The sequence below is a fragment of the Amblyomma maculatum genome, chromosome 1, assembly GCF_055883805.1.
Source record: "Amblyomma maculatum isolate TAMU_Amacu chromosome 1, ASM5588380v1, whole genome shotgun sequence".
Taxonomy (NCBI): Eukaryota; Metazoa; Arthropoda; class Arachnida; order Ixodida; family Ixodidae; genus Amblyomma; species Amblyomma maculatum.
In genome coordinates, this window is record NC_139344.1 from 219,425,986 (window position 1) to 219,437,146 (window position 11,161).

The window sequence follows — 11,161 nt, forward strand, 5'->3', positions numbered from 1 at the left end:
TATATGTTGCCCTAACCTTTTTGGAAAAAAATACTGTTGTGTTTTGTCAATTGAGACACTCCCATTTTGTTGCTGTCTTTTTTTTAATGGGGGGATGATGTGGTATCGTCCTTTTGGTTTCGAAATCGAAACCAAGGTTTGCGCAGTGGCGGCGCCACCGTACTATTTCTCCCATCCGACACCCTCTCTCATAAATTGAAGCTCAGTCTGCGTTTAGCTGTCGTGGAGTACGGCTGTCCGTTTCTTCCTGCACGCCACCGTTCGGCGGGCCACGTGGCGTCCATGGCAGCCACGCCGACACAACAACCAGTATGGATTCAACCACTTGATTTGACTGCGAACATTAAGTACATTAAGTCTTAGGAAACTATATAATTTAAGTGTCAAGTAGGCTCGGGACAAAATCTCTTTCGCGGCCGGTAGAGAAGGGCTCGCCCAGCTATCGTCTCTTTAAGGCGGCTTGTAGGCTTTAGAGCGTCCTTGCGCAGATATTCATGAGACGTTGTCTGTGTATGTTAGTGCTGAAGGACTAATACACTTGTTATGGGGTTGTTAGGGGCCGAGCCCGAAGACGTCTATGCCCGGGTCACCAACGTGCCCTGAGAAGGGCGCGGGATGAGGCGCCCAGAAAGGAAACTGTACACATTGCTAGCGGGAGACAAACTGGCCCTCCTCGCTGTACGCGGGGAGAGCGTTTATTCACTCTTTCCCTTCCTGATTCTTCCCCCACGCAGACCGGTTCGGCTGCCGTAGAGAAAACGCTCTGGCGGGGACACATGGGAGGGATCGTCACACTCCTCCCTCTCTTATGAAGCGTGCAGAACAGTACAAGCGCACAACAATGTATTGTTTGTCTTCTAAAGTCCGTAGTAAGCCACAGGCTTCCGAACCCGCGAAGACCGTCGAAGCTGGCGTTCCGAGGGGATGCCGCTTGACCTTTGAAGGCGCGCCGATGCTTTTGTCGGCGGCTCGGTTCTCGAGCAGGGATACGGGGAAGACGGCGGCTCGTTGACCGCTGTCGCGGCTGATGCCAGAAAATGATCCTCATCGTCGTAGGTAATGGCAGGCGTCGTTTGCGGTCGCACATGGTCCGCGTGTCTATTCCACACCGTTCCGTCTTCAAGCTCGACCTGAATAGACGAAGAACTTGTGGGACAATTGACGGTACCGGAAAACCAAGATGGGCCTGGTCGGAAGTTCCGAACAAAGACGCGCTCTCCTGCTGGAGGCAAAGTGCTTCTCCGCGCGTTTCTGTCGGAGCGCACCTTTTGCCCTAACTGCTTGAATTCCATGCGTGCTCTCATGTCGGCATGCACTCGTTGAATGGGAGTTTGCAGCTGCCTGCCCATAAGAAGCTCTGCAGGAGGGGATCCTGTAAACGCGTGTGGCGTGGTTCTGTATGAAAGTAGGATCCTGTCAATGTTGGTCTGGAAGTCTCCAGGAGCTGCTTTTTTCAATTTCCCCTTAATTGTTTGTACAACACGTTCCGCTGCACCGTTGGACACTGGGTGGTATGGTGGGATCAGGATTCGTCGAATGCCGTTCTTGCTTAAGAAGTCAGCGTATTTCTCGCTGGTGAATGCGGTGCCGTTGTCAGAGACAATGATGTCTGGAAGTCCATGAGTTGCAAATATGTTTCTCAGGCATCGGACCAAGGCGTCCGCTGAAGGCGTACGAACAGGAACCACCTCTACCCATTTAGAGTAGGCGTCTACTAAGACGAAGAAGTAGTGGCCTTGAAATGGACCACCGAAATCCACATGCAGTCTCGACCATGGTTTCTTCGGAAATGGCCAAGGATTCGACTGTGCTTTCCGTCCCATTCTCTGATGTTCTTGACAGGTTTTGCAGAGTTGCACCTTCTTTGTGATGCTGCTGTCGAGTCCATCCCACCAGACATGGCTTCTTGCAACTGCTTTCATTTTCTCCACGCCTGGGTGGGTTTCATGAAGTAGGTCGAGAACTTCTGTTTGTAGTTGCTTGGGAACGACGACGCGTGTTCCTCGTAGAATGCAGTTTTAGTGCACGCTAAGGTCTGTGCGGTTCTTCTTAAATATCGCCCACTCACTTCCTTTTGGCAGCTCATCCCCAGTAAGTAGCGCACGATGTAAATTTGATAACACAGGATCACGATCTGTGGCTTTGGCAATGGCGGATGGCGAAAGAAGTCGTGGATACACATTTTCAAGCATGAAAATCTCAGCAGGCTTGGGCACTGCGCCGGGCTCCGTAGGAAGCGGTAACGGCTCAGCGCGTCGGCGTTGCTGATGCAGGTGCCAGGGCGGTACACAAGCTTGTACTTGTACGCTGACAAAGTAATTGCCCAGCGTATAATTCTGGGTGATGATCTATCAGGAATAGGCTTGTCTTGCCTAAGGAGTCCCAGAAGAGGCTTGTGATCCGTTATCACTTCGAAATCTTGACCCCATAAGTACTGATGGAATTTTGTGACACCGAAAATCATGGCAAGGGCTTCTTTGTCCACTTGAGTATAATTCTTCTCTGCTGGAAGAAGGCTTCTCGATGCAAATGCAATGGGATGTTCCCCAGTTTCATCTCGATATGCGAGGACTGCTCCAATTTCGCGCGGTGAGGCGTCGCAACTGAGAACAATTTGTCTTGACGAATCAAAGTGCTGTAGTACATGCGCAGAGGTCAACAGTTGTTTACTTTTTCTGAATGCTTGTTCCTCTACGCTTGTCCACTTCCATGCAGTTTCTTTTTTAAGCAGGAGGTTCAAAGGGTGAAGCACTGTCGAGAGGTTAGGCAGAAAACGCCTGTAAAAATTAATTAGTCCGAGGTAGCTTTGAAGTTGCTTGATGTCTTTCGAACTCGGAGCATTAACGACAGCTTCTACTTTCTTTGGTGTCGCCCTTAGTCCATTTGCATTTATGTCATGGCCAAGATACTCAACTTCTTGAGCTAAGAATGAACACTTTGCAAGCTTGAGCTTGAGACCTGCTTCTTATAGGCGCTGTAGCACACTGGCAACGTTCTTTAAGTGATCTGCCTTGTCTAGACCCGTTACTAAGATATCGTCAAAGTACACAGTGACGTGCCGCATGCCTTGTAAAAAATTTTCCATTTCTCTCTGGAAAATGGCTGGCGCTGAAGCTACTCCGAAAGGCAGTCTAGTGTATTGAAAAAGGCCTTGAGGTGTGTTGATTGTCACAAGCCCCTGTGAGTCGATATCAAGCTCTACCTGCTGGTAAGCATCTTTCTAATCTAGCCTTGTGAACTATTGGCCTCCTGAAAGCTTCGCCCACAGGTCTTCGACTATCGGCACGGGGTACTTTTCCAGCACTGTTGCAGAATTTATTGTTACTTTGAAATCGCCACATATGCGCACGCGGCCGTCTTGCTTGAGCACAGGAACAATAGGGGCTGCTCAATCTGACGTCCTGTGGGCGTAATGACTCCCTCTCTTTGCATTCTTTGCAACTATTCCGCGACTTTATCTTGAAGCGCGAAAGGAATTGTTCGCGGCTTGAAAAACTTGGGGACTGCATCTGCCTTGACAACAATTTTCGCTTTCACGCCTTTCATTGTTCCAAGTCCCTCTGAAAATACATCTTTGTATCGAGCGAGGAGCTTATCAATATTTGTAAAGGATTCCACAGCTCTGACGTCATTTAAGTCAAGTTGTAGCGCGCTGGTCCAGTTTCTTCCAGAAGGGTCGGACAGGGATCAGGAGCTATAAACAATGGCAATGTAGCCTCTCTCCGTCCGAATTGGACTGGCACGATGACCTTGCCCCTAACGGGTGTAAGTCTTCCGCAGTAGCTTTTCAGTATCACGTCTGAACGCTCTACTGGGAGATCGGGAAATCGCTCTTGAAATGCAGTTTCACCCATTACGGAAACGCTGGCCCCCGTGTCCAGCTCCATTCGGAGAGACCTGCTTGCAACTTGTAAAACTGCAATGAAGGGTGGAATTGTTTGCTCGCCGTTCATTTGCCACGTCTCGTAGACCTGCGGCTTGGGGGCAGAAACATTCTCATTGCTTCCAAGATTATGCACGGGCTGCTTTTGTTGCCTTTGCTTGCCGTACTTATTCAACACGTTCTTCGGCGTCGTGTCTTTAGTTTTCGCAGAGCGGCATACTCTTGCTAAATGCCCTATCTTGCTGAAAGCGTTGCACCTGGATTTGGCATGCTGGCATGCTGTCGCGTAGTGTGGCTCTCCACAGCGATAGCAGCTTACAGTCAGTTTCATCGCTCGCATTGCAGTGTGAACTGATTGAGCTTCGGCCCTCTCCTGCGCTTGCATCAGCATGCTTGAGTCAGTTTTGGCAGTCTCCATCGCAACAAGGATTTGTACTGCTGACTCGAACGTCAGGTTTGGCTCTTCAAGCAGGCGCCGCTGCACTGGCGCATCGTTAATGCCGCAAACGAGTTTGTCCCGCAGCATGTCAGAAAGGAAGGTGCCGTACTCACAGTTCGCCGACAGCTTTTTTAGTGATGCCGTGTAGTCGTTGACGGACTCATCTGGCTGGCGTTGGCGACTGTAGAACTTGAAACGGCACACCCCCACGGAAGGCTTTGGAATGAAGTGGCTGGAGAGTACGCTGAATATCTCGTCGATGGAGACTTGGTCGGGCGTCTTGGGCGTCACTAGGCTCCGCAGCAAGGAGCATGTGCTGGGTCCGCAGCACGTCGGGAACACAGACCTTTGTTTGTCCCCGGGAACGCGGTTAGCGTAGAAAAACAGCTTCACACGCTCCAGGTACTCGGTCCAGGCTGCTCCCTCCCCGTGAAACGGCTCCAAAACTCCGTAGGTAGGCATGGTTGCAGAAAGTGTAATGCAATGCGTTAAGGTTTACCTCGTCGCCAGGATTGTTATGGGGTTGTTAGGGGCCGAGCCCGAAGATATCTATGCCCGGGTCACCAACGTGCCCTGAGAAGGGCGCGGGATGAGGCGCCCAGAAAGGAGACTGTGCACATTGCTAGCGGGAGACAAACTGGCCCTCCTCGCTGTACGCGGGGAGAGCGTTTATTCACTCTTTCCCTTCCCGCTTCTTCCCCCACGCAGACCGGTTCGGCTGCCGTAGAGAAAACGCTCTGGCGGGGACACATGGGAGGGATCGTCACAACACTCACCACCACCAACCAAGAACCTTGTTCGATCTTGTTTGTGCCGTACGTCGCTCTTATTGGCTAAGCTGATTCGCAAGGTCACAGTCACGTGCCCTCATGTGGGAAATTCAAACTAAGTCCGGTATACAGCGGCTCCAACGTGCGGGTCTTCCCGACCAGTATTTCAAATCGCCAGTCAACCGACAGAGTAATGAAGCCTATGACTAGCGAAGACTGACCATGAACTCTTGTAGTATTTTCGCATTGAAACATAACTGTCGCAGCGGATTCGAAGCGGTCGGTCTCGAACCCAGATACTCGGGTAGCCGAGCATCTTTAACACTGAGCCACAGCAGCGGATGCTTTCGTTTGTTATAACCAGGTTTAAGCGTCGTTAAAGCTCCGCCATTTGATGCGGCGGCTTCCAGATGGTGCCTCAAATAGGGCTAAACCCGTCGCCTCCACCATCAAGCGTACCATTGCGCCGGACCTGATTGCGGAGGCCATAGTAAATCCTCTCCTATTTGACGCAGTGGCTTCCAGATGGCGCCACATTTACACCTGAAATTGCAGCGCGCCAGGACCATATAGCTACAGAAAGTTTGCAACAGGTAAGTATAGTGTAAAAAGCAACGATTACACCAAGTTAAAATGATGAAGAGAAAGCCCATGCTTTTGCATCATAATCGGTTTAAGAGAGATAGCACCGGCCAGTTTTTACTTCGTGAGTGGTGCACTTGCAGGCAGAGCTCACGGCGTACACGTTTGCGGGCTCTGGCAGCAACATTTAAAATCTACCGTAGCTGCCAATTAAGTACCGGGGGCCGACTGTGGGTTCCGGTTACTGATATCTGGAAGTATACAGCTCGGGGACTGACCGGACTACACAGAGAAGCGTGAAGCGCACCTGGAGCATGCAGGCCTCAGAGCAGGCCGGAAGTATCCGGAGGCGGTGCCTCTAAGGGTAGAACCGGCTCCTAATGGTACAAGAGTTGTTGAAGATGATTCATGTTCTCGTGATAACATTGCACATGCCGTCAGATGTCTGACCACGCCGACGCGTGAATTAATGGAACGCACACAATGCAACATAGTTAATGTGGGCATGGCACGTAGCTGCAATAGCACGGCAATGTTGCCAATGAGGCTGTCTAAGAGGACCTCGGGTGATCTACCTTCGACACATGCGAAGCCCGGAGCAAGGCATATGAGAATCGACTCCGCCTAATGCACTCACCGCGGATAGGGTGCCTCGATGTCAGCGCTACCGTTCAGGGTGCTGCCATCCTTTGACCGGCCCAATGCCGCCTCTTTCACGCTGCGGCGCCATGTTGAATCACGACGGGCGATCGGTGCGGTCGCAGTTGCGTGGTGCAAGCAGCTAAGCTTGCGTTGTTCGAGGCTGCGGCTGACTCGCTGGTGGTTTTACTTATTTGAGTGTTAGACCGCGTGTCTTACGAGCTTGTCAGGTCAACAGAATGAGCATTACGAGAATTTGTGTGTGCTAATATGCGCTGGGTGAACCCGTAAAGGACTAGGTTGTTTTCATTTCCCCTGGAGCTGAAAGGGAAGATAGAAGTGAGAACGACGGAAAATAACTAAGTTATATACCGGCGATGTAAGTTTCAAGACAGTTTTGACCTATATTTCGCTTCGAACATTGTTTTTCTATTAGCGTAGTGTCATAGCTAGAGTCGAGTGAATATGCTTTCGGTAGCGATGTCTCGCGAATCTCATATCAAGGCTCCTAGCTTATTTCTTTAGATAAGTGTATATTGCACCGTTGTAATCGCAAGCGATGTAGCCAAATTTTGTTTGCGGGTATATATTTGCAACACGATAAATGTGATGTTCATTCATTGCCGTGCTTCCTATACGCCATGCGCAGCGCCTATTAGGGGAGCCACTGAAAGCCGCGTAGCGGCGGCCGTCGGAACCCGAGGCGGGCCTCATGCGGCAAGCGTGGCCATGGTGCGCGCGTGAGAGTCTGCCGTTTGTGCGCTTCTTGCGGGCACTTCAGCGGTGACAGTGTGCGCAAGGGGATCGCACTTCATAATAGTGGACATGTGTTCGATATCACGGCCGTCTGTAACTACATCGCCTCCATGCATATGCATCGTCTGCTGCATACGAGCGTCAACAAGGTTGTGTATGAAGTGGACGCCATTTTGAGAGCCCCGCTTTCATAACAACACCGCGCTAATTCGTTCATTCCTTGACCTATGAACCAATGTTCTTTGTTTGCTTGATGGTATACGCTTGCTTCGTTTACATGCAATATATTGCTACAGTAAACTAGGCAGCGTCGTCGAAACTGCGAGCAGTTTCGTACCGGTGCGAACGCAGGAAAAGCCAGCGAGCATGCAAACCAGCATTCTGAGCATCAGAAAAATAGCGCATATTGGGTTACTGTAGCAAGAGTTCAGTCTAAATAGCAAGTGCAGCGACATGTTATGTTTTCGTAATCTAGCCAGACAATAGGAATTAACACTGGCTCGGTCTTCAAAGTAATTGCATGACAAGTTTCAAAACGCATATTGGCAAATATCTGTTCAATAACCCGCTGCAGTGGCTTAGGCTACTGAGGAGGATCTAGTTATCGGGACCGAAGTCGACTGCACCGCCCGCGTTTCAGTGGAGGCAAAACGCAAAATGCAACCGTGTGCTGTGCGATGTGAATGCACGCTAAAGATTGTCTGGCTAAGGGTTTCACAAATCTAATTCGTATTGTACCGGCCAGCGGAGGCGATCAAGTTTAAACAAGAAGAGTTCACTGAAGGTCCAATGACAAGCAGAAAACACTGAAAACGTATTTATCACTCAGGCCTGCCACAGGGCAAATTTAATGCCTTTTGCATCGAATGACGCTCGTTCAAAATGATATTTGTTTGCTGCTACATGAGAAAATATGACATTTGATGAAAACGGCATTAGGTACACATCCGAATGCGATCAACGAGGAAATGTGTTATGTCGACACCAGATCTCACTCGGTGAGAGGATACACCCAAAATAAACTAGACAAGTGCCACCGGCATATATACTACTCTGCTCCTATAAATTTGCAGCCAGTCATCTACGTGAACTATGCCAAATAGCATCGTAAGAATACTGGCCCCCATTTGCCAGCCAACCCGTAGCCACTGCACTCAGCACAGGCGAAACAGGTCGCCCCTGCTGCCGCGGTCCGTCGGCGCCGAGTCGCAGGCACGGCGGATTTCTGTCGCCACCTTAAAGGCACACTGTCCACCCTCCGGTCGAAAATATTTTCTTCCCCGGTGACTGTGAGACTTCGCCCCTAGAACGCAAGGCCGCAAAATGTTTTTCAAAAGAGTAACTAATAACGCAATTACAGCCACCGCAATTACCCGATTCTTTCATGGCTCTCTCCTTCCGTTCCCTCGCAAAGGTTTTTCACTCTCCTGCCCGAGGTCGTCTAGCCTCCGCAATACAAATTTCCCTTCCTCCTCCGCGTTTGGCGGGAGGTGGGGCGTGGCTCTCCGCGAGCGCGAAAAAAAAAACGGTCGAGGGAGCGCGCGCCGCTGGATTCAGTCTGGCTGTGGCGAGGGAAAAGCGCGCTGCGAGCGGTAGACACCCATCCTTCTCCCGTCAGTCAGCGAGACGGACCAATGGACGTCGTTCGCGGTACGTACGTCATTACTGGGGCCCGTCGGGCCAGCGCAGGAAACGGGGAAGCTGGCTTCCCAAAGGAGAGCATGAGAGAGCTTTGAAATGTATTTTCGATGCTTTGCGGTGCGCGTGTCACTGTAGCATTTTGCACAGACTATCTCCGGTACCTGATCGAAACACTGGGCTCCTTTGCTTAAAACAGCCTTCCCTGGACAGTGGCCCTTTAAGAGAAGCATGCTCTGTTCATCTCAAATAATACGCGCTGAATTTGAGGAAGGAATCTAAAAAAAAGTTATCTTTACTGAGGATCGCTGCTATATAACGAGGTTTTGGAAGAAGTGATAACAGCAATACAAGCAAATTTCTGCTTTTAGGAGCTGCCGCCGGTGAGACATAGCTCATACGATTTCGTTCTCTAGCTGCGCTGCTGAGGCGTCGCAGAGGTTACACCTTCAGTTTACTGTAACACAATTTTTGAGCCAATTGAACTGATAGTAATGCAGTTTTATGAATAGAAAATTTACTATTTCCAAAGAACTTCCAGCTATGGCTTTTATGCGAAACCGTTTAGGCGTTAAGGCTTAGCGACGACTAGGGCCTAGCACACGGCCAGAAGGCCATCGTCGGCCACCTTCGCGGACAGCGTCGTTGCGGTAAGCTCGCGGCCTCCGATGTGGCAAGCGTTGCGAATTTGTCGTATGCTTTCTTGATGAGGCTAAGCTCAAGCATTTTTCGACGGGCCTTAATACGCCAAGCGATCGATCTGACGAAAACATACGGGAGTCAACGGGGCTGTAGTATGCTGCGCCGTAATGCGATACTCGAAGGTTCTATAAAAGCGCTGTCAGAGAGTACACTAGATACTGCCTATTTTACGTGTTGCTCTTGACACTTGCTTTAGTGCGGAAAGTGTACTACGTTGTCGAAACGCGTACGCGTTTCGCAGTCGAACGCAGACGTGCATACCTTCCGAACCCTTTCGTTAACAAACGCCGCCGACACAGCCGCTAACTTCGTAGTTAATAGTCCTAATAAAGAGGTTGGTTACAAGGTATGCAAGACATGAATGTAAATTTAAAGGCTGCTTTCGTTTACAGCGCCGTCATCTTCGCAACACATTGAAGGCACTCCAATATTTGCATATCAATCACAGTTACCATACTTTGAAAATGGCCTTAGCTTTGGTCGTGTACCAGCGCGTCGAAAAAATGACATTAACCTGAACAAATGTCATTCGGTACGATTGCTTGCTTTCTGTGTCGAACAGCCGCGATTCACGGCCGCCGTCGTTCTCGTGAAGCATCACTGGAAACTTATACAAAGGTGTTCCTAGCAAGGTTTTATGTGTGTTCGAAAAACCAACTACGCAGCAATTCTTCCCGGACATTGCTAAAGGTTGACAGCGGCGTTATATCTGTTAAACCGCGACAGAACACGAAAACAGGACGCGCGCGCATAGACGACGCTGTCGGGAACAGCGCCCGACCGAGCCCGCCTACGCTTTGCGGCATTGACGACAGGCGGCGTTGTCGACGTTTTGCGCATCGCGTATTATGTTGCGGAGCAAAATGCCTAATCATGATGTGACATATGTAAACATGCCGTCAGCACGCATCATGTTACTCAAATTTTTCCTGGGTTTTCTGGATCCGTATCTGTTGTAGACTACGCATTGTTTATAAATATGCGAGGCTCGGTAATGTTCAGCAGCATTTTTATGAAAACGTTCTCTTCCTCACTTTGGATAATATTCTTCAAAGTATTTCTTTGTATCACTCCAAATTAACCCTAATAATCACGTTTGGCGTTTTATCTTTCCTTAGTAGCACTTTGAGAAAAAAAAAGGCACTGTCGCAACGTTCATATACAGAAGTTCACGCATCACTAATATATACCAGCGTCTGCCTGTAAACAGATGTAATTGCTCCTTGTAAGCAATATATACGGCCAGACAGCTCGAATTTTCACTTCGAAAGATTGGAAAGACACCGACATCAGTTTCTGCGAGCTCAATAAAGAGAAACAGCCCGTGCAACGAAAGCGAATCCAACCGCAGGGCGCGAGCGGCTGCCGCGCGGAAGTCAACAAAACCACGGATAAAAAAAAATGATACGATGATTTCTTCAACCCACACAGGGAAGCAGAACATGCTGGCGAAAGGATCTGTTAAATATTAACAGGTTTTCCAATCCCACAGCCGCACAAGCTCGGCCACTTGAGGCCGATAAATTAAGTCGTACAATTACGCATTCGACAATTCGATGTGTAAAATGGCTATTAAGATGGAAATTCCACGCAGTGCGATACTGATGGAAAAGACAATTCAACTCAAAGCACTCTGAAGCGCCGAAATCAAGAACGGCGCCGTTACGCATGCTAGCGCAGCGGATCCCGTGTGCTTCAATATGGCGGCGTCGGCGAGGTTGTCTCTATAGTGCCTAGAATAAACTTCTAAGC

General features: G+C 49.7%; 1 protein-coding gene across 1 annotated transcript; it reads right to left on the bottom strand.

The window, feature by feature from the left end:
• Window positions 1–3,632: 3,632 nt before the first annotated feature.
• LOC146205643 (uncharacterized) lies at window positions 3,633–4,784 on the bottom strand. The gene has a single exon (XM_084607576.1). It carries the CDS (start codon window positions 4,782–4,784, stop codon window positions 3,633–3,635), a length of 1,152 nt encoding a protein of 383 aa, XP_084463702.1.
• Window positions 4,785–11,161: the final 6,377 nt, after the last annotated feature.